This window comes from Amborella trichopoda, chromosome 10, assembly GCF_054954075.1.
Source record: "Amborella trichopoda isolate Santa Cruz 75 chromosome 10, AtrichopodaSantaCruz75HAP2 v2.0, whole genome shotgun sequence".
In the NCBI taxonomy this organism is placed as follows: domain Eukaryota; kingdom Viridiplantae; phylum Streptophyta; class Magnoliopsida; order Amborellales; family Amborellaceae; genus Amborella; species Amborella trichopoda.
In genome coordinates, this window is record NC_142345.1 from 38,953,293 (window position 1) to 38,978,388 (window position 25,096).

The 25,096-nt window shown below is 33.8% G+C and overlaps 1 protein-coding gene and 1 long non-coding RNA gene across 2 annotated transcripts; one reads left to right on the forward strand and one right to left on the reverse strand.

Moving 5' to 3' along the window:
• Positions 1-11,184: 11,184 nt before the first annotated feature.
• LOC18434076 (jasmonate-induced oxygenase 4) lies at positions 11,185-13,600 on the reverse strand. The gene is made up of 3 exons (XM_020667121.2): positions 12,736-13,600; positions 12,096-12,429; positions 11,185-11,711 (listed from the first exon to the last, which is right to left on the reverse strand). Exons 1-3 carry the CDS (start codon positions 13,317-13,319, stop codon positions 11,463-11,465), a joined length of 1,167 nt encoding a protein of 388 aa, XP_020522780.2. The 5' UTR covers positions 13,320-13,600; the 3' UTR covers positions 11,185-11,462.
• A 3,276-nt stretch (positions 13,601-16,876) lies between these two features.
• LOC105420623 (uncharacterized) lies at positions 16,877-18,682 on the forward strand. The gene is made up of 3 exons (XR_016041991.1): positions 16,877-17,362; positions 17,497-17,613; positions 18,328-18,682. It is a non-coding gene; the product is annotated as an uncharacterized LOC105420623 (long non-coding RNA).
• The last annotated feature ends 6,414 nt before the right edge of the window (positions 18,683-25,096 follow it).

The following is a 25,096-nucleotide window of genomic DNA, read 5'->3' on the forward strand; positions in this document are numbered from 1 at the left end:
TCTGGACCATCAATTTTCAAGATTTTCATGAGTTTATAGATCGACTTTATTTTAACCATTTTTGGACTTTAAAATTTTATAATTAGATATGAAAATAAATTTTGAGATAATCCTAAGATATTTTTCACCAAAATTACATGTTATAATAAAATTTGGAGGTGCACCGTAATTGGATTGTTTAAAGTTGCAACTTTAGAAAAACCTATATATAGAGAGAGTTAAACATGGATTTTCAAGCCATTATATGGTTTCCAATATTAGATTATATCTTCCAACAAAATTTAGAGATACACTTTATTAGTGCGCTTATACAAATCTCACTCATAAACATGAAGACAAATCCTGTAATCATGTGTCTTACAAGGCATCATAAGGTTTCCGAAATCAAAACTATATCATCTGGCAAAATTTAAAGATACGGCCGACTTGAACAGTGTAAGGTGTGCTTCTTATATAAACCTCAGCTTTTAAGTATGAGCATGAACACAAATTCCGTAGGCATTTGTGTCTCAGGCAAATGAAGTATAAGGTTTTGGTATATGGTTTGGTTTTTGGTATATCACAATTGTACGTTTCTTTCAAGATAGATGTTGACCCGCAAACATCTATCTTAAGTGGACCATACATTATTTTTTAATATTCATAATCAACTTGGCTTAGATGATGTATTACTAAAAATTTGGATAAAAAAGATGAATTTTATAGGGGAATCGCAGGTGTGCGTAATATGCATTGGCTTACTCACAGAAACCCCATCCTTTAAAAGGTGTATTGATTAGGAATCGGAATAGAGCTTGATTAGTTTGCAAGTTTTATCTCAAGCTCTATTCCTACTACTGAAGTACTAAAAAAAGGTGTATCGATCAGGAAAACGTTTAGAACCAAAAGTATACTAGAATTCGCATAACCAGAAGCTTACTAAAACTTGCAGAATCGTGACCGTTGAAATGAAGTTTATCTACTTTTTAACTAGTAAAATGCAATTATTTGTGGGGGCGAATAATCTCCTTTTTCTTTTTTCCACTTTTAAAACCTTGGTTTCATGCCAGTTATGCAGTATTCTACAATTTCATTACTTGATACTTCAAAAAATTTAAATTGTATGGACAATGATAATTGTGTTATCAGCTCTCAAGAATTTTAAAATCCATCAGAAAATGATTCCAAGAATTTCTAGAAACATTATAATTTTTCATTGTTGTAGCTTCACAAGGCCCCAACCACCAAGCCGAACTCCACACTTTCAGGCTATGATGAACGCTTACCACTCTCTCTCTCTCTCTCTCTCTCTCTCTCTCTCCTTCGTGGGTGTATCGGGTATTTAGAAGGTTGTACCTTTCTTATTTCCAAAACTTTTTCGACCAAACTATAGTCAGGTTTCAAAACTCTGTTAATGCATAATTATAAACTATAGTCAGGTTTCAAAACTCTGTTAATGCATAATTATATACAATCCCTTATTTTATAGTCAGGTTTCAAAACTATTTAGAATTGAAAGAGTTATATACGTAACTGCAGCATGACGGGAGTGAAACCATCATTTCTAAAACAAGGAGAGATATTGAGCTGTGATCTGAAAGAGGGCCTATTAATAGAAGATGATCGGTCCTTTCCAGCTGAGATTTACTTTGACAAAAATATCAAGGAAAATACCAGCTAGCATCCTCTCGCAAATGTAAAATTCATCATGTTATACCCAAATGTACAATGCAGAAAGGAAAGAAATGTTTTTAAAATTCCTTGTGGACAATATCATCATGCCGTAAAGATGTAACACACCTGGTGTCCCCTCCATATACAAACATGGGGTGATAGAGAGCTATAAAATTCGCATACTTTTTTTTCCATATCTAAGCAACCGTTTGATTCACATAAATACCAGATTGTGCTGCTTTTGACTCAATATAACTATTCATTAATAAGTTTATGTTCATAGGAAGCATTTGGGAATCAAGTGCATGAAAGAAATGGAGGCAGAAACATGTACTTTTCTTAGAATCATAAAGAGTAAGGTAGTTGATATTGAAGTCAATTGTGAAACCATTCACCATGTAAAAAGCATACTTTAGCAATCAGAACAAAACATTGTTGGTACTTGTGAGATAGTGAGGCTGCAAACTGTCATTGAATATCCAATGAACTGAAGAAGCCAGAGTTTTCTTGAATGGAGTCCTTGGTATCTTCTGGTTCGCATGCCAGATGGATTCTTCCCTTATTCGGTCATCTGAAAATGTCGATGCGTTTACAAGTTCAATTTGATCCCCATCTTCCAATCACTCAATGATATTATCTCAAAAATGGAAAAACACCAAAAACAAGTTTGGTTTTGGTGATCTTCTAGAGGATTTCCTAATGTAAGTCTCTTCCATACCTCACCTTCAGTTGTGATCCATTACCGAACAAGTTCATCGTGAGGGTCATCAATGTCAATTGGCAGCACAGTCTTAAAAGAGACACTAGCACTTATCTAAAAGTTGCGATCAGCACTACGCACAACAGAGTCTGACACACGAACCAGTCCAGAATCTAGCGGCTTTATTCACCTTAAGCATTAGGCCTCAAACCTTAATTCTTCCCTTATTGACAGTAAAAATAAATGTGAGCTAAGTTGCAAGATGATGCTAAAAACGAGATGTATCTGTCTCATTTTTTTATAAGACAGAATTAAACTCATGCCAATTCTATTGTTCACTATAAATTTTCTCAGAAATGAGAAAAATAAGCATATGATTAAGTATTTCTCTCCTTGTACCTCCAAGGTGTCTAATACCTCGTCTTGGGGCCACAACCTACTACAGCTTCTAAGAAAATCCAAGTTTTCTAGTTCTAATAATCCATCCCCCATTTCGAAGTTGGTCATGCATCTACAACCTATTATTGTGTTCAATATTTTCGAGTGACTTCAAATGACCTTTAACTAAAACCAAATATTGCAAGCTTTTCAAAAATTAATTGCATAATCTCCAAACCAAAAAAATGACATTATGAGAGTCGGCTTCAACCAGTGTTTGAAAACTCGTCGAGACAAGCCGGACTCGCATGGTTTGACTCGGGAATCGCCTGCTACCGAGTAGGTTCCACTAAAAAACCGGGAATCGCCAGTATTTTTTTGGATTTACACCTGGCAGCCTCACATGAGTGACACGTGGCCACCACCAAGAGTGACACGTGGCCACACGTGGTAACTCATCTACCGTTTGCCTCCCTCACGTCTCTACAGGCGCAATAGAAAGTCTAATACACATGACTTTATAGAGAACCAAGCAACACTCATCCTTCGATGTGGGATAATTCCCACAAAAAGTCATTAAAGCAATATCATTGAATATATATTATTATGGAAGCTAGAAAAATCACATGTGGTGACGTGGCCATGTTGGTTGACAACATTGAATTTTGGGTTTATGTCTTGACTTCGAACCCTATAGCGAACACCAAAAAATATTTTGAGTTTCCCCCCTTAGCACACAAAATTTTTTATTTTTTGAGTTCGAACCCCTTAGCGCACAACCAAAATATACAAAAAAAGTTTTGTTGTCAAAAATAAAAAAACAAAGGCAGAAAATACAGTTGTAAAAAAATAGAAAAAATATAAAATAAAAGGCTTTTCAAGATAAAGATAAAAAAGATAATACAACATTTTTTTATTTTTTTGTGAAAAAATACAATTTGTTGTCAAAAAAATAAAAAAAGGCAAAAAATACTGTTGTAAAAAAATAAAAAAATATAAAATAATAGGCTTTTCAAGATAAAGATAAAAAAGATAATACAATATTTTTTTATTTTTCTTGTAAAAAAAAATACAAGGTAATATAACAAGTATTTCTTGTAAAAAAATAAAACAAAAGGCATAAAAAAATAAAATGTACTTCGGCAGCATTATTTTTTTTATTTTTCTTGTAAAAAAAAAAAAAAAAGTAATACAATAAGCAAAAAAAAATGTAGTACAACATCTTCTTCTTTTGTAAAAAAAAAAAAACACAGATAATCAAAAGTATCATATTTTCTTATAAAATAAAATAAAAGATAACACAATTAGTATTTATTGTCAAAAAAATAAAAGGTATTTCTTCATACAACCTAGGAATAAATGGTCTAATTATATTTTTTATTTTTATAATAAGATGGTCTTTAACATAAATTTAAGAATATTAATTTAAAGATAGGATTCATACAATGAGGCCATTTGAAATCTCTCTCTTTCTACTAACAGTCTCTTCTACTAATTTATTCTAGAAACCTAAAAAATTAAAAAAAATTGGTACGCATTATAATAATTTCTACATTGATAACCAAATCTTTTATTTTATTTATTAATTTTTGTATTATAAATCATGTAGTGTATTATTTTTCTTACAGTTGTCAATAATACATTTTAAATTAGATGATATTATAAAATATTTTGGATTTGTTATTATTTATATAATAAAATAAATGTAAAATATTGTTGGTATATAATATTATAGTTAGTTAGGTTGTAATAATTTGGGTTTTTTTAGCGGATTACAGTTTTCCGCCAATTCGAGATTTTAGTGCCCAAATTTTCATCGATTTAGTCAACTCATTATTGTAGTCCGTATATGATTATACAATTAATCCATGACAGTTCTATGATTTCTTTTGTGTGATGTAAATTTAATGGTCAACGTAAGTTCATACTGGGAAAGAGCATCTCAATATTCACAAGGTGATGAAAAAAGTGAAAGTTAATAATGTAGTACCCTAACTTTTTATTGGATTCCTAAAAACCAACATTTATAATGAATTTTAATAATTTTTTCGGATTTTTTTGAAGCTTTAATTCGACCGATTCTCGATCCGGATCACTGATTTGCCGATCCAAATCTGTTTTGAGGTGCCCGATCCGGGTCACCGATCGACTTTTTAAACCATTGGCTTCAACTATAAAATTGTTGCGCCAGTCGGGTTAGGATCTCTTGAGAGATTCTAGACAACACTATAGTTGCCCCAGTCAGGTTAGAATCTCTTGAGAGATTCGAGTAGAGCAGTAGTTGTCGAAGCTTGTCCAGTTTATTATCCGCATTCAACATATTTGATGATTCCGCTTCCCAAACCCTCCTTATCGACTCTTTTACTTACACAAATATGATGCTTATTTAATCACCTTTTTTTTTAAGTGGGTTATTAACATCATCCAATATAAAAATATCAGAAAATTTCTTAGACTCAAACTTATTTTTGAAAACTCTGAAACCTCGATCACCCAAAAAGTTATTTCTCACACGCAATCATTTCTTAAAAATTATTTTTAACAAGTACTGCCCTAACATCAACTCTGAAACTTTAATCACTCAATCAATTAAAAAGTTATTTCTTATAATCAATACTTTCTTAAAAATTATTTTTAACAAGTGCTCGTGATACTTCTCTAACATTACAGAGTTTGAAGTTTGGACATCTCTTAACATCGGCTAACATTATAGAGTTTGAAGTGTGGACATCTGTAACCTATGGCTAACATTCCAAAGTTTGAAGTTTCGACATCTCTAACCTCCTGCAGTTTCAGGCTGACAAATTTTTGTTAAACACCGCCTCAAAATTTTATTTCTGATGCCACCCATGCAGTCTTAATCATCCAAAACATTCTCATCAGGTCACTCACCTGAGAGTCAATGCCCAATAGGGTTATCAGTGACATGACATGGTGTTCTCAAATTCAACTTAGTTGAAACATGCGTAGCGTCAACCAAATTCACTTCATTCCTGTAGAAAATCCTTCCTCATTAAGCAAATTAAAGAAACATGAAACATCTACTTTTCTAAGTAATCAAGTAAATAAAAGTGATGCAACAGAGATATTGGTGACCATGATGCCGTCTGGCTAAGAAGATAGGATATATTTTTCGGAACATGGAAGATAGAATATATTTAAGCCGGTGCTTAAAAATCCGGTTCAGTGTCACAGATCGTTCACCTGCCGGATCATTGGCTCAGCAATCCAGATCAGGTCTGGATCTGTCTGTCCAAATTCCCGATCCAAAAAATATTTAAAAATAATTAGGCAAAATAAAAACAAAAAAAAAAAAATCAAAATGTGTAATTGAGTATGGAGATTTAGGCTGGTTGAGATGTTCTGTGAAGCTCTTTTCTCTGTCTTGATGACAAAAATTGAGGAAGACAGCTATTCGATTTGATTTCTGGTTCGATCTCTCTGTTTCTCTAGGTTGTGAGGGAACTCATACTGAGATTTTACCATGTTTCACAGATCTTAACACAAGTTCAAGTATACTTGGGCCATTTTGCTCTTTCCCTCCATCAATTCCTGTAAATGCTTCTCCATCAATTCCTGTTAATGCTTCTCGATCGGCTTTTTGTACAGCAAGGGTTAGGGTTAGGTTTCGGACAGTGAGGTCACTCAAAACCGTTCAATCCAGGAAAGTGGAGCAATGCTGGCACTTCTTTTCAACGGTTACCCACGGTGTTTTAAAAATCGGCGAGCGCGGTTCGCCTCGTGTGCGGGTTCCATCATAAAATCGGGAACCATTCGGTTCTAGAATAGAACCACCGGTTCCCAGCCGGTTAAATCGGTTCACGCACGTGCTCTCGTTCGTCTGCACATACGAGGTTGCCCTAATATTTTTGCATTTTTTCACATCTAAAAGAAAATCGACAATTCTCGACCGAATCACTGTATAGAATCGGATGGCAGCACCACATTCACATGCAATCACGTGTCACCCCATGTATCGTTCGCTCGCACGCTATTGAAGAGCTCATCCTCACATCTTTTATAAACTTGGAAGTCGCTTGATCTTTTCGATGTGGGACAATTCCCACTGATGTGGGACAATTCCCACTTGCCTTCAACAGCGTGCAAGCCATCGTCACACAAGCCATTACCTAATAAACGGCCATATAATTTTTCCAAGCCATTAACTATTGCAAGCCATTGTCCATATGTGTAGCGTTTTAATTTAGCGTGTCAAATTAATAGCACTAATAAACGGCTATATAAAATTAAAAAATAAATTAATAGCACTCATTAATTTAGTGTGTCAAATTAAAAAATAGCCATATAATTTTTTTTGATGTTTATTAGTAAAATAGATTTTTCGATGGGTTTTATTACAATATTTTATTTTTATTTTTATGTTTTTGTAGCTATTGTGCATATTGCCGATAGGATTTTTTTTTGAATTTTGGCATCTTTATTTTTCGTTTTTTTGGGTAAATTTATTTTGAATTTTTTAATATAATTACATTAGAATTTATTGGTGGTTTTATTTTTAATTTTAGTCATATGATATGGAAGCCTCTTCTAATAAATTTTTAATCACTTTTCAATTAGATAATATTCTAAAATATTTTTAATTTGTTATTATTTGTCTAATAAAATAATTATAAAATGTAAACTAATAATTATAATTTCAGTATATAATATTATAATTAGTTAGGTTGTAATAATTTTGGATTATAGTTAGTTAGGTTGTAATATTTTGGGTTTTTTTAGCGGATTAGGGTTTTTCGCCAAAACGAGATTTTAATGGCCATTCTTTCATTGATTAGTCTAAACTTTATAATAGTCCATGTATAATTATATATTTTATCCATGATAATTCTATGATTTTTTTTTTATGTGATGCAAATTTAATATTTAAGTTTATACAGGGAAATAGCATCTCAATATATACAAATTGATGAGAAAAATGAAAGGTGATAATGTAGTACCCTCATTTTTTATTGGATTCCTAAAAAACAACATTTATAATGACTTTTAATCATTTTTTTGGATTTTTTTGAAGCTTTAATCCGATCGATTCAGCCCATTCCCGATCCGAATTGCTGATTCGCCAATCCGGATCGGTTTTTGAGGTGCTCGATTCGGGTCACCTATCCGCTTTTTAAACCATTGGTACCCATATTTGCTTTTGAGCGGGGAATTTGCAACTTACTTCGTTATACACGGGCAAATTCCGCTTTGACATTATATTATATTATATGGAATTGTCTTCAAAGAGTACATAGAGTTCATAATTATTTTTGGCTAAAATAAAATAAGTAAAGTATATAACGAGACCATTTACCTTTGCTGGTCACAATTGGATATAAAATTTATTTCATTGACCAAGCTCAAAATTCAATTTTTTTTTTTTTCCAACACCCAAGCTATCAGATTTGACATCAAATGGTTGTAAGTAATTGTAACCTTCCTATACAAAAGATAAATGGTCTAAATGTATATAATGCCAATAAAATAATCAAAACACCGTTAACACTTTTAGAGGCGTTTTGGTTATTTTATTTTATAAAAAATATTTTCAAATATTTTTTTAGGTTAACCCATTGGGATGATGGTACGTGCCAAATTTTATATTCATATAATTTGTATAAAAAATAAAATAAAAATAAAATATTTTGAAGCGTCGAATCGAGATAGAACAGTCTGTAGCTCATTTGATCAACATTAGACAGTTGGATGGGGGAGTGTTTATCTTCCATATAACAGGAGAAGTATAGAAATGTTTCCCAAGACATAAATCCCCTCTCTAAGATTATAATATGAAATAACGTCCTGAGTCCTATAAATATCCTATAGAATCCTCCAAATTAAACAAAAAAATAATATTTAATTTATCTTTATTTTTTTTCATTGTCAAACTATAAAATATACCTTTCGTTTTTTTTATCAACTTCATTATGAATATCCAGTTTGTAAAGCTATTTTTAATTTACTTGTAAGGTTCAGGAGATGAGAGAGAGAAGTATTTTGGAGAAGTTAATAGAGAGAGGGGAGGAATATGTTCATGAGTGAGGAAATAAGCGATAGAGGGTAAATTTTTTTCCAAGATTTAGATAATAAGGTGATTAAGAAAAAATGAAAGGTAAATTTTAAAAAAGCTAAGGTGGGTATTAAATGTCTTTCTTTATTTAACTTGGGGTCCCGTGAAGTATTTATAGGAATTAGGGTTAGTCTATTTCCTTATATTATTTAGATAAATTGTACTAGTGCGTTGCACGCTTTTAATTCATCTGAGTTTTTTAAAGGAAAAAGTTTATATAGAGCTGAGGCTTGAAACAATCAAAATTAGAGCCTACATCAAAACTTTTGCTAGATGATATTATTTTGAGGCTCAAATATCCTTAAATTGATCATTTTGACATCAAGATATATGGACATGAGAAAAAATGGATTTCAGGTTTTGGAAGTAGTGTATTTTGTAACGGAATTTTGGATCGTCAATTTTCAATATTTTCAAGTTTTCATAGATCTATCGATCTATACTATTTTTGAAGCTTTAAACTTTATAAATTAAGATGAAAATATATTTTAAGGCTATTACAAAGATTTCCTATTGGAATCACATTTCTCGACACTATTTGAAGATAGACTCGAATTTGATTGTTTAGAGCCTAGGCTCTATACAAACCGCACTCTTTTTTAAAAAGTTGAAAAGATGTATTTATTTATGGGTATGGTTTATATAAGGCAGGCTCTAAACAATCAAAGTAAGACAAACTTTTAAATAGTGTCATATGTTGATTAAAATTTATTTTTATTTTTAATTATAAAATTTAAAAATTATGATCCCACTGTCTTCCGATAACTTGTATAAATCTTTTCTGTTTTGGACCATTCTATTCTCTTGGTACATGGGCATTAAATCAAGGCTGATAATGGGTTGGACTGCTATGCCATGCTTGGTCCTAAATTTGGGTCAGAAGTTATATGTGGCCTACAAGGCCTCGACCTAGGCCCAAATAGTTGAGAATAAAGTAAAGCCTCGCTTCAAATCCTTATCCGAAAAGCACTTTCGACAATAGAAATCTTTATGATGGATTTAAAATCAATTTCCCATGCCAACAATAAAATTTGAAATTTAAACAACGATACAGATTTTATGGATATATGAACCCTTATTTTTAAGGTAAAATGGACGATCTAGATAATTCATTATAATATGACCTATTTTTAGTGTTTAAAATCCAAACTTTTTTTTTTTTTAACAACCATAATGTTCAAGTTAAGACAAGATGTAAAGCTTTTTCAATGCGTGAATTGTAATTTTCGATGAGTTATGAGGTGAAGCTTTACTTATTTTATTAGAGTTGCAGCCCTATCAAACCATTTTTCTTTAAATCAAAGCTTCATTATAAGTATCATTGCCTTGATTTCAATTTAATAAATTTTTTTTTCAAACTTCATCACACGCCCTACGCCATTAACAACTAACGATTAGGACTGACTGCGGCCCCCTTGTTAAAAAAATGATCTCATAGTGTACAATCCCCTCTTTAAATGGGTGGACCTTTTGTAGAGCAAAAAGTTTATATAGAGCCGAGGCTCTGAACAATCAAATTCGAGCTTACCTCAAAAATTTCACTGGAAGAGATTGTTTTGATGAACAAATATCTTCAAATTCATCATTTCGACATCAAGATGAATGGACATGAGAAAAAAATGAATTTCAAGTTTTGAAAATAGTGTATTTTGTAACACACTTTTGGACAGTCAATTTTCAAGATTTTCATAGATCTCTTGATCTACACTATATTTAAAGTTTTAAACTTTATAAGTAAAGATGAAAAAATATTTTAAGGCTATCAAAAAGATTTCCAGTTTTGAAACCATATTTCTCGATACTATTTGAAGGTAGGCTCTAATTTGATTGTTTAGAGCTTAGGCTCTATACAAACCGCACCCTTTGTAAATAGGTTGAAAAATGTATACTGCACTTAAATATACTAATTAATTAGTTAGAACCCGAAGGATTTGCATGCATTGGATCCTGAGTTGTCAGTATTTTCCAACTAACCGACTTCTTAATTTTCAAATTGTTCCACTGTTATATAATACTTTTGGGAAATGATTAGGATGTGGTTTCTACAAGGTTACAACTTTAAACAATCAAATTAAGGCACACCCCGAAATTTATAATAATAAATAATTTTGCTGTATAAAAATATTAGGATTATATCAAAATCTAGTTTCATATCTAATAATAAAATTTTAAACTCTAAAAATGGTTAAAATTAAGTAGATCTATAAACATATGAAAATTTTGAAAATGGATAGTCTAGATAATATGTTACATGATGCACTATTTTTGAGATTCAAATTTTTGTTTTAAAATTTATATATCTCGATGTCGGGGATGATCAATTAGAGGGTTTTTCAACATTAAAACATATATTTTTTAATAAATTTTTGAAGTGCATGTGTAATTCTACATTTTAAAGTTACAACCTTACCTAAATTTTTTCATAGTTATATAATGCAACCATATTGTATGACCATAAATGTTGGTCAGTTGACTTATAAGCATCAATTAAAGAAATAGAAAAAGACCACGCTTCTTTATCCCAATGCTTCCATTCTTAAATAGGCGACATCCAATTCTGAGAGGGGTTTGAATTATTTATTTGTTTTTATGCTTATTGATGTGGACGGAAAGGATTCCTCCAAGTAAGAAGGAGATGCTTTTGCATCTGGTGCTGCTCTTCTAACTTCCCTTCCTGGAATTCACGAAGCTCTTGCCCTTGGTTCCAACGGTCCTGATTAACTGTCTGTACTGGTTGAAACTCATCTCCTCGTACAATGCTTTACCTCTTCCTGCTGCGACCGCCTCCTCAACTGGCCCAATCTTCATCTCTCCGTCCGGGTTACAGAATACGACCAGAGACATCCTCTCCCTCTCCTTGTTCACTGTTGCCCTGTGCTCCGCACTCGTGTATATCCCATTTGACAGCACCTTTTCAGGTGTGATTGTATGCAATTTGATCATTCACTTTTGATATAAGGTGATCGCAATAACTTATAACTATTTTAAATTCGAAAAAAGTTCTTATATAAGGTGATCGCAATAACTTATAACTATTTCAAATTCGAAAAAATTTCTTTTAAACTTTGAGCTTGATCAATAAAATAAATGCAGTCACCCAAATTCACATTCTGGTCAAAATTAATTGTCACGGTAAATTGTCTCATTATATACTTTTCCTTTGTGGGATTGTATATAACAAACGATTTACCTTAGAGAGGAGGAGGTGACAATTACCTATAACCATATGATATGAACATGGAAATGAGTTCACACACCCACAAGATGCGGAGGTGGCAGTGGTGGTACAGTTACCTCTAGCTGATCAGCCAAGATGATGATAAGGGCTTTTGGAATGGGAGGAACTGAAACCCAAACAACATCCTTCTTCACCTGCAACCCGCACAGATTGTCATCTTGAATAATCACTGTGAAGCCTCCGGGATCGGTATGGGGGGACAGCCCGAGGGTGAGCTCTGGTTGTGGGCACTTTGGGTAATAATTCATTCTGCAACTCAGCCCAATCTGCTCCTCTCCACCAAACCTTTCAACTAGGCATCCTTTGGGAAGTCCCAAGTCCTCAGAGAATATGCCTAGCAGCTCCTTGCACAGCTCAAACACCCGGCTGCAGTATTCATCGATGTTCCTCCTGTACAGAAATGAAATCTACAATGAATTCAACAAAACAGAGACAACGTCGCAGAGGGCACACAGAGAGTACATAGAAAGCGAGCGATAAACGGGTTAAGTCTTTGTGTTTTTTTTTTTATTTTTGGTAATTTAGTGAGGAAGATAGACCCTGTCCCTTTGTTTTTATTTTATATAGATTAAAGAGTTAGCTTTTTTAAAAGGTATCAGTGGGCGGTGCCAGGAAAACCAGTATAGGGGTGCTACCACCACTACCCAGACCCTTTCCTAAGTTCTAGTTAGATTGGAAGAAGGGTTTGTTTATGACCTAAAGTGCGGCAGGTTGGCAGGCCATTTATGTTGTTTCTGGTGAGAGAGAGGACGGACATGGTGGAAGAAGTAGTCACCCCAATCCAAAAGAATGCCCTTCTGCACGCCCACCCTGCTACCGTAACCTTCATAAGTGAGGGGATCGTTGGCATAGAGCTGCTTCTCGGACATGGGGAGGTCAAAGAATCCTCTGGAGGCATTCATGGCGGAGGAGAGAACCGTGTCGGGGATGCCATGGTTTACGAGCTGGAACACACCCCACTCCCTGCAAGCGGACTGCATCACCTTCATGCTGTTGCCTGCTGATAAATCCACCACTGGGACACCTGTAGGAGAGAGAGAGAGTGAGGAGCTTCTATCTTGGGGAGGCCTTATGTACCTCTGTGGCAAATGCTGAATCCCACTCTCCGCAAGCTTCTGCACTCTCTCCACAGGCTCCGGCCATTCCACCCCCACACCCATACTGTTATTGCAAACCACTACCATTCTCTCAAAACACAAACCTCCGCTCTTTGTTGAGTGAATGGATGAAGAAACTGATGAAAGAAAATGCAGGGCTCTCCCTTTAAATAGAAGGTGCATCTTTATCGTCTACATAATTAACCCCTTTCTCTCAATAGAAGATGCATCTTTAGCATCGACATAATTAAAATCACTCGAAAATAGTGATTTACGTGGGAACCTTAAATTTTTTTCAAAAATAGGAAATGTTAGGTGGAAATACAATTTTTTTTAAAAAAATTACCCCTTGGTCTAAGTACGATCGAATTTTAATTTTACTTCTCTTTTTGCGTTGACAGACTTTTTTTTATAAATTCTACCTATAAAACATAAATAAGAGAAGGGTGCGGTTTCTATAAGGTTGAAACCTTAAAAAATCCAATTAAAGCGCACCTTCAAATTTTATTGTAATTTTTAGTGTAAAAAATTCTCAGGATTATCTGAAAATCTATTTTTATATCTAATTCTAAAATTTTAAACTTCAAAAATAGTTAAAAATAAAATAGATCTATAAACGAAAAATCTTGAAAATGGACCGTCAAGATAATGTGATGCAAGATGCACTATTTTTTATAAATTTTAAGGCTATTATAAATATTTTTGATACTAAAATAACATTTTCCAATACTACTTAAAGGTATGCCTTACTTTGTTTGTCTTATTTTGAGGTCACCTTTTGTTACGTTGTTCGTGGTTTTAACTCTGCAGCGGACCGCTTGGCCAATGATGCTATGTCTTGCCTAACCTTGTTGTCTTTCCTCTCAAGTTCAGTCTACGTCCCTCTCCTCTTCTTTTTGTCTCTTTTTATATTTGTTTTTTCTTTTTCCTTGTATTCATTTCATTGTCTTAATGAAGCTCGCACTTTCTCAAAAAAAAAAAAATCAGCCTTATACAAACTACACCATAAATAAATACATCTTTTCTACCTTTTGAAAAAAACACATTTGTTAAAAATCGTACAACACCGTAGCATGCTTTACCTAAATAATAATAGGAAAAAAGACTAACCCCCTCTCTAATATTATAATTTCAAATAACCTTTATTCCTATAAGTATCCCATGGAACCAAGTTAAATAAAAAAAAGAGACAATTTTACCTTCTCCTTACCTGTTCAAATTACGTAATTTATACTTCTCCTCTTCCTCCCCTCTCTTTAGTAACTTTACTTGAATACTTCTCTCTCTCTCTCGTCTCGTGAACCTCACAAGTAAATTAAAATTGGCATCACAAACTCGACATTTATGATGAAGTTGCTTGATGTTTATGACTATGTTTTTAGAAAAAAAATTGATAAATTTTATAATTTTAACAATGAAAAAAAAATAAAGAGGGGTTTAAATATCTTTTTTGTTATTTAACTTACAGGTTTTATAACATATTTATAGGACTCAAGCTCTTATTTGAGATTATAAGTTTGGGTGCGGTTTGTATAGAGCCTAGGATCTAAACAATCAAATTAGAGCCTACCTTTAAATAGTATCGAGAAATTTGGTTTCAATTTTACAAACTTATGTTCATGCATCTTGATGTCAAGATGATCAATTTGAAGATAGTTGGGCATCAAAACGACCTCTTCTAGTGAAATTTTTGGGGTAGGCTCAAATTTGATTGTTTAGAGCAGTGGTTTAAAAAATGGTTTGGTAACCCGGATCGAGCAATCCAAAAACCCATCCGGATTGGTGAATCGAAGATCCGAATTGGGAATCAGCCGACTCAGTCGGATTAAGCTTGAAAAGAAATCCAAAACAATTACTAAATTTCATTATAAATATTGCCTTTTAGGAATCCAATAAGAAATGAGGGTACTACTTTATTACCTTTCATTTATTTCATCAATTTGTGAATATTATGTTAACCATTAAATTTACATCACACAAAAAAAAAATCATAGAATTATTATGGACAAAGTATATAATCATACATGGACTACAATAAAGAGTAAATTAAATCGATAAAAAAGTACCCACTAAATCTTGAATTTGTGGAAAATCCTAATCCGCTAAAAAAACCCAAATTATTACAACCTAACTAACTATAATCCAAAATTATTACAACCTAACTAACTATAATATTATATACTGAAATTAAAATTGTTGGTTTACATTTTATAATACAAATAATAACAAATCCAAAATATTTTATAATATCTTCAAATTTAAAATATATTATTGACAACGGTAAGAAAAATAGTACATTACATGATTTATAATGTAAAAATTAATAAATAAAATAAAATATTTGGTTATCAATATAGAAATTATTAGAATGAGAATCAATTTTCGAAATAACACTTTAATTTTTCAAAATTTTAAATTTTTAGATTTCTAGAATAAATTTAGTAAAAGAGATTGTTACTAGCAAGAGAGAGATTTCCAATGGAATAAACCAGTAGTTTAAAAAACTGATCGTGCCCTAGGGTGTATTATTACAACCTAACTAACTATAATATTATATGATTTATTCCTAGGGTGTATTAAGAAATACTTGTTGTATTTATAAAGATCTTTTATTTTTTTTTGACAATAAATATTTGTTGTATTATTATTATTTTTTTGTTAAGAAAAATATGATATTTGTTGTATTACTTTTTATTTTATTTTTTGATAAAAAAATTAAGAAGATGTTGTACTACATTTTTTTTTTTTTTTGTATTATCTTTTATTTAATTTTTGACAAGAAATACATTATATTACTTTTTTTATATGAGAAAAATAAAAAGATGCGTTATTATTGTTTTACCAAAAATGCTTGTTGTATTACTTTCTATTTTTTATTATTTTCTTTTTATTTTTTTTACAACATGTTTTTTTCTTCTATATTTTTTGTTTCCTTGTATTTTTTTTACAACATGATTTTTTTTATTTTAAGTTTTTAAAAAATAAAAATAAAGCCCCAAAGGGTATTTTTGTCCTTTTCTTTTTTTTACAACAAGAGTTTTTTCTTTTACGGTTTTAAAAAAAAAAAAAAATTTTTTTATAACATGATTATTTTTCTTTTATGTTTTTAAAAAATAAAAATAAAGCCCCAAAAGGTATTTTTTCCTTTTATTTTTTTTACAACATGATTTTTTTTCTTTTATGTTTTTAAAAGAAAAATAAAAATAAAGCTCCAAAACGGCAATTGCACAAGAGAAAGAGAAATCAAGGGTGAAAAGTGCAGAAATCAAGGTTGAAAAGTGCAGGCCAAAATGCATAGAGCTATCCTTTCTCCACCAATTCATCACATTCTATTTACAAGGCTGTAACATGCTATTAGTTATGCAATTCTAATTTTGTCCCGCGGATGACGAGAGCCCTAAAATGCTCTATAAATAAAAACACAATACACAAATAAGGTGCATGCGGAGGTACAGGGCCTTAATGTGTTTCCTAACTCGTGAGATGGGCCTACCACGTGTCCGCACGAGTCTACTATTGAAAATCGCGCGCTCATTTTTAAACCACTGGTTTGGTTCAGAGGAATTTGAAGATAGTTGAGCATCAAAAATGTCTTTTTCTCAATAATATATTAGTAAATTTCCCTGTGAATAATATTGTTCAGTAGTTAAAAGCGGAATCTGGCCCTGGCATAAAGTAAGTGTGGTCCAGATTCCCCGCTCAAAAGCAGATATGGGCACGGTTGAAAAGTAAGTGGCAGCATTGCTCCACTTTCTTCGATTGAGCAGCTTGAGTGACTTCAGTCTCCTAACCCTAACCCTAACCCTAACCCTAACCCAACCCCAACCCCAACCCCAACCCCAACCCCAACTGTACAAAAATCCGCCGAGAGATCGAGAGGCAATTACAGGAATTGATGGAGGTAAAGAGCAAAATGGGGAGAGTATACCTGAACTTGTGCTCGGTTCTGTGAAACATGGTAAATCAGTATGAGTTCGGTTCTGTGAAACATGGTAAAATCTCAGTATGAGTTCCCTCACAACCTACAAGACATAGAGATAGAACCAGAAATCAAATATGTCTTTCTCAATTTTTGCCATCAAGACATAGGAAAGAGCTTCACAGCACATCTCAACCAGATCTAGGTGATTCAGGTATCTCTACCTTGTATTTACCCACACAATATGATGATGAAACCCAGAGGAGAGAGCATATTCCCTGTGATGTACAGAGATCCATTGAAGAATGTGAGTTCTTCATCACTGTCTTTTCATCCAACCATGCTTCTTCTTTCTTCTGCCTTGACCTGATTTCTTATGGACTGAGTTTGCAACTGACGACTATGATAAGGTCTGTTTTTCCTGTTTTTTGTATTATGGAGCCTTCACATGTCTGTTGGAAAAATGGGCCTTGGTTTGAGGAGAAGAAAACACGAGGTGTGGAGAAATGCTTTCAAAGAAGTTGCCCATCTTTCTGGTTGGGATATGAAAAATTACAGGTAGAGTCAAATTTCTCAGATTAAAAAAACAAAGAAAGAAAAACTTCATGAGTATGAAATATTTCTTAGTCTGTAAGTTAGTTATTTGTTTTTTATTTTTAAAAAGAGTATGAAATATTTCTTGGTGCTTGAATGTATCCATTTTCTTAGGCAGACCGATGTGTTTGCCATCATGGTTGAAGAAAAACTTCATGAGTATGAAATATTTTCTTAGTACTTAAATCAGTGTTTAATACCTGGCAATTTTCGATCCGAATTGCCGATCCAAATGGGAATTGGTGGGACCAAACTGGTTATATAGTAGTAAGTGTCCTGACCAGGTTCTCCCTTAAAACTCCTTAAAATATATTTTTTTAAAATTTTATTTAATATTTTTTTAGGTCTTTTTAAATCATCGTCCTATAAATCCTTATTTTAATTTTTTTTACTTTATTTTATTTTTCCTAATTATTTTTAAATATTTCTTGGATCATCGATTTGGACCGATCTGATCCAACGATCAGACATGTATTAGTGGGTGAACAATCTGTCACAGCGATTCGGGTTGGGTTTTTAAACGATGGCTTAAATATATCCATCTTCTTAGCTAGACCATTGTGTTTGGCATCATGGTTACCAATATATGTGTTGCTTCACTTTTATTTACTTGATTGCTTAGAAAAATAGATGTTTCATGTTTTCTTAATTTGCCTAATCAGGAAGGATTTTCTACAGGAGTGAAGTTTATTTGGTTGATGCTAAGCATGTTTCAGGGAAGTTGAATTTGCAACACTATGGCATGTCACTGATCACCCTACTGGGCTTGAGTCTCAGGTTAATGATAAGATGAGACTCTTCAATATTAATATTTGGTTACCAATAATGATATTTGGATGAATAGAAACCATGGCATGGGCAGCATCAGAAGTTAAATTGTGAGGCAGTCTTCAGCCAAATTTATTGAAGGTTCCAACACGTGAGGACTTATCACCTTACAGAAACAATTTCTAAAAGATCCAATGTTTATGAATAGAATTGGTTGTAAGAAACAACTTTCATCCAATATAAACAATTTTATTAGGGGATAAAATTGAAATTTTGGAGAAAATTTTTTTCTTTTTTGGGAACTGGGAAAGATGAGTGCTCGCCCCAAAAATTTGAAAAACAACATACATATGTGATATGTCAAAACCCAAATCATATAGGAGAAAACCAAATCATACAGGAGAAAACCAAAACCTTCATTTACTTTATTCACATGTCACACAAATGGTTACCGAATTTGTCTTTATGCTTACACTTCATAGTGAGGTTTGTATAAGGAGCGCACCCTATATTATATAAGTAAGGCCTATTTCTAAATTTTCCCGGATGATATAATTTGATGTTGGAAACTTTATTATGGCTTGAAAATATATGTTCTTTAATTATAAAATATAAATAATAATAATAATAAATTGAGCAATCTAAAAACACTTAAAAATCTTGAAAATAGACAGTTAAAATAACTTGTTACAAGAAGGATTATTTTTGGGACTTCAAAAAAAAAAAAAATTTCTTTATATCGTATATCTTGAGGTCGAGATGATCAATTAAACAGCTTTGCAATGTCCGAACACTCTTTTCTACTTGACTTTTGAGATGCACATTACTTCTATAGTATAAAATTGCAATTTTATACGAACATTTTCCGAACTTTCCAATATGAGGCCTAGTATGGCAAGCTCCACCCACATAATTCTTTGATGTACTGTCTCAAAAAAAAAAAAATTGACATAATGATGTTCGATCATTCACGAGAGATTCTATCCATCAAGCTTATATGTGTTGTGACAACCGTTGGATTAAATCTCGACGCTGATATCGTCCCTTGATTCTATGCATTCCATCTTAATTTAGAGTGTTAAAAAATCATCCCCAATACTCATCAATAAAAATATCCAACTGAAAAGCATAAGAAACCAATTAGGACCACAGAAAGTACCAAAACAAACTTCCAACTTCTTTAAACTCATGAATTAGTAAACTAGGTAAGAGAGAGATAAAGGGGTCTCAGTCAGAGAAACTCAATATACATTGAATTATACATAATTCTATCTTTTTTTCAAACACTAAGCAAAAAACCATATCAGCAGGCACTAATGGCCCCTTTACATAAAGAAACCATCTAAAGCAAGAAAAAACAAAAAATAAAGAAAGAAAGAACTTCACAAAGTACTAGTGGCCCTTTCGTATTAGCTTATACTTATGATACCATTTTGGCAACTCAAATTCTACTGTATTTGAGTTGCTCTCCCTGTTTCGTTTGGGTCAGGCACAACTGCCATCTAGGCTTCTCCTCCTGAGCCGGGTTGAGGATAAGCTGTGCAGTACTTGCCCACTCCTTTGATCGAAAACTCTCCCAAACTGGATTCGAATCTTCCATCTTATCGAGCCTTCCGTCCACCTCCATTTGCTCATAGGCTTCATCCCACCCAACTGCCTCGCTCCATAGTCTCCCCATCCCCCCTCTTCTCCTCTTCCACATGCAGCAACCTGGCCCCATCTTGTCCCCACTTGAGTCTTCATCTTCTTGAGGACTTCTCTCTGGTCGTATAACATCAACTTCCTTAACACTCCTAACTGAGTCCCAATCCCTCGAGGTGTAAGCATCGTGTAGAAGTTGTGTCACATAACCGATGTCCCTCGACTGTATCATGACATATGAAAACAGACAAATGAGAGTTACAACATTAAATACCCTAAAAAATAAGACAATATGAGAGTTTAAATATAAAATACATTTTCAAATGAAGTGAACATTGTACTATTTTATCCTCATCATGATACCCTCAGGACGTGAAGCTTCAGGGATGAGGTCTAAAATGGTTATGGATTAGGGGCCTAGTCCGTAGCGTATACTAATAAGGATATTCCCTTGTTGGCTTCCCATTGAGCATGTATATCTGTAATCCAACCTATTTGCCACTTCTTCACCTGAGCTCAAAGCTCGTCCACCCAGTTCTCATATCTCTTCCCCTTGGTCTCCCTCCTCTCCCATTGCAAGGGATCTTCTAGTATCCTTTGGTGGAGCTCAAACTGCTAGAGCATACAATTTGGCATGTACCCCTCACATATGTGTCCATAGATGAAGAACTTGCAATGTAAGGTTGTCTCGCAAACCTCAATGGTGTATACTCTATCTTCCTGACTTTCCTCTCCTAACTCAGGGAAATATGATAGGTAACCTATCATAAAAAAAAGGGAAAACTAAATGTAAATAACTTGCACCAAAAAATTATTGAGATTTAAATGAAACTAGGTTGGTGAACACTTTTTCTATGATGACATTATATATGTGTGCATTATCAATCACCTAGCGCCCCACATGATGGAAGTTGTGAGTGTTTTACTATTTTCTAAGAGGGGCCCAGGGCATTTGGCAGCCCTGCTTGGATATCTTTGGGCTTCAGGTGCAATAACTTGAAGTGTTTGTATGCCCCATACTACAATGCATTCATATTATTCAAATATAAGAATATAAGAACACTACACAAAAAAGAACTATCAAAACCTTCAAATATTTTGATGTAAATATCAGCAAAAGAGTAGCTGAGCCACTTGGGTGTGGGTGATCAGGATGAATAATCTTGGCTATAATTAGAACAAATAAGCTAGGACAAGTGCACCCATGTGTACCAACAAGCTGCCTCGTATCCTCAAACAACTTCAAATATAATGTAGACACCATTCTGTCTGTGAAATTGGCAAAGATTGTGGAGTCGACCACATATGGGAGGTACATATGGATGTGCCGTATCAAGGTGCCGGTTACAGTTGTGTGACAGTGACAAAACTTACTCCTCAACCATGTCATCCCAATAGCACAATAGTTGGTCAAAGGGGGTAGATCTCCTGGCATTGACTATATGTTTCAAAAACCTTTTGTCAAATTCCCTCAATCAGCGCCCTACTTTAAGCAACTTAGTTTTTCCAATCGTTATCCCCAGCAAAATTTTCTTCGTTAGATAGACCCTTATTTGCTGAGAATATTCGTAAAGCAAATCTTTGATCTCCCCAACGGTAAGGCCCATGGACCTTTTGGGTTCCATGTAGCAATCTTCTAAACGTTAGGGACACTATAGCCCCTAATCTCTTAACTCTCTTTGAAGAATTTTTCCATAGATGTAGGCTTAATGCGCTTTAAACTATACCTTTATAGCCTTGGTCCCCAAACTTAAAGGAGCCCATAGGATGCAGGATTTTTTCCCTATTAGTCTTCTTAATTCCTCGTATAAAATCCTTGTTAAGGTGTTAGCCTCTCGCCTTTAAGAGGTCCTCGGCTCTGTCTTATCCCCTTACCAATCTGCCTTTGTGGCCAATCGTCAAAGCTTTGATGGAGCTCTAATTGCTCATGAGGCCATCCATTCTACGTTGCTATCTGACCAGAAAGGCCTCATAGTTAAATTGGATTGGGAGAAAGCCTATGATCGAGTGGACTACGACCTCCTGGATTCTATCTAATCCTGTGTGGGCTTTGGCTCTTGTTGGAGGAGCTGGGTGAAAGTTTGTATCTCCAATCCTTCTTTCTTGATTCTCCTTAATGGATCCACGAAATGCTTTTTCACTGCTGCTATAGGACTCACGCAAGGGAATCCCCTACTACCCTTACTTTTTACCCTTAAGCCATATGATTTCGTACCTCTTTTATCCTGATGACACCCTAGTCTTCTATGAGGCCAATCCTGATCAAGTTGACCGTCTCTGACGGTTCCTAAGAACCTTTGAACTGCTTATTGGAAAAAAAGTTAATCTTGCTAAGACTAAAATGTTAGGAGTGGTAGTCGATAGTAATGATTTGGACAACCTCGTCAGCTGCTTACGTTGAACTCCTCCATCCTCTTACCATGGCCTTCCTCTATGTGTAGGAAATCCTAGAAAACACCTTTGGGATAAACTAAAACAGAAGTTCACCTGGAAGGGCCGGTACCTCTCCTTTGGGGGAAGAATCCCCCTATCAATTCCACCTAGCCAGTATCTCAATCTACTATATGTTCCTTTACAAAATTCCTTGCTATGTTATCTATCTTCTTGAAAAAACGCATGTGTGACTTCCTTTGGTCAGGCACGAAAGATTCCAAGAAGTTCCACTTAGTTACTTGGGACAAAGTCTGCTCCCTTAAAAGATTAGGTGGATTAGGGATTAAGAATTTGAGAACTATGAACCTTGCCCTTCTTGATAAATGGTGGTGGAAATTTTCTCCCCCCACCCCTTCATTTGGAAACTTGTCATACAAGCTAAGTATGGTTTGGGTGACGATGACTGGGAGCCTAGGTCCCGTCCTCACAGGTCCTCTCAAGGTTGGAAGTGCATCTCCTCTTGCAGATCTGGTTTCCTTGGTCGTACCAAACTCAGTCTAGAAAATGGTCTTAAAATAAAATTTTGGACCTACTGGTAACTGTCCCCTTAACCTGTCTGTCTCATCTATGTATCTCAGGCTGCCCCGGTAGCTAACTATGTAGAGCTCGGAGCATCAACTTTGGTTTGGAACCCAATGTTTAGGAAAAACCTCTCTAACCAGGATTCTCTCCTCTCTTCTCTACGCTTGAACCTATCTTTAGCTCTCTTACCATCCAAGATGCCCTAATCTGATCTTTCTGGATATCCTCTTTCTATGCCTCCCTTCCCTTCTTCCTAATCAGAACCTTGACCCTCTTATAAACAAAACATGGTTGCTCCCAACTCCCCTAAAAATTCAAGGTTCCTATGTGAGTGAGTGGAGCTTGCCAATCAAGGCCTCATGTGCCTTGAAACTGTCGAAAATCTTCCCACTTTCTTTGTATATATACTTTCATTACCAAAATTTGGTCCACTTTTCCCACTTTCTTTGATGGTTTGTGGGAGCAGATATTTTCATTTCAAGATTTAGCTATTAAAGTGGGTGTGGATTGCATAAGGCCGAGGACCTAAACCATCAAAAGCAAGATTCGCCTTCAAGTTATGTCAAAACATATTGTTTCAATATTAAAAATCTTTGTGATAGTCTGAAAATTTATTTTCATCTCTAATTATAAAATTTAAAGCTTTAAAAATAGTGTACAGCGATCATATCCATGAATACTTGAAAATTGACAATCTAAAAATGCATCACAAGATGCACCATTTCCACGCTTTGAAATCCTTTTTTTTTTTTATGTTCATACATCTTGAGGTCGAGATGATCGATTTAAGAATTTTTATACATCAAAATAGCCTTTTCTAGTGAACTTTTGAGGTTCACCTTAATTTAGTTATTTGGGACTTTACCCTTATATAAGCTTTTTCCTTTTAAAATGGCGTGCAATTTTTATACAGTCGAGATTCTAAATAAGCAATTAGGTGCACATTTATTTGTGATAGCTTAAAAATATTTTTTCATTTCTAATTATAAAATTTAAAGCTTAAAGAATAGTGTAGTTCAAGCATATCTATGAAAACTTGGAAATCTTAAAAATTAACCGTCCAAAAATGTTTTACAAGATGCACTATTTTCAGAACTTGAAATCTATTTTTTTTTTCTCATGTCCATACATCTTGATGTCGAGATGATCAATTTAAAGATATTTGAGCATCAAAACAACCTATTCTAGTGAAATTTTTTAGATGGGCTCTAATTTGATTGTTTAGAGCCTCATTATATATAAACTTCTTCCTTCGATAATATCATAAACTCAATCCCGGGGAAATGAGAAAATGGGCTTCAATGAGAGGGAATAGATCCTCAACAATACCAATTAGTAACAATAATCCATGCCATGCCATGCCATGCCATGTCGGCACCTTGGATGCTTCCATACTTGTGCCGCAAAAGTAACAGCGGCTTGTTCCTCATTCCTTAATATTCGCCATCTGCTAAATATGCTATGTTCTCTCTCTCCATTGGAATATGTAGTATATGGTTTGGGCACGGTGTGCCTCATTTTATTTTTTAGTGATTTAGGTAGGGACTTTAAATTTTTTAAAAAATATGAAATGCTCTAAAAATAGAGCATTTAATATATTTTTTTAAAATTAAGGTCCGTACTTAAATTTTTAATTTTTTTTTAAAAAGTATAAAATAATATAGATCGGCAGATATATAAACACTTGAAAATCTAGAAAATTGACGGTCTAAATAATACATTACAAGATGCATTATTTTCAAGACTTGAAATCTATTTTTTTCTCATGTCCATACATCTAAACGTCAAGATGATCGAATTGAGAGTTTTCAACATTAAAATAACCTCTTCTAGTGAAGTTTTTGAGGCGCGTCTTAATTTGATTGTTTAGGGCCTCACCCTTATAAAAACATTTTCCTTTATTTATTGGACGTGGTGAACTGATTGAAAGATAACCTTTCAATCCACACAATTGGACGGTGGTGATTGGAGTTTTGATATGCGGGCTTTTTCTTTATTTGAAATTTATAGTTGAAAGAATAAAAAGGTTTGATAAATACTTTTAACATAAGTATTTTACATGTGTATAAATATTTTGATGTTC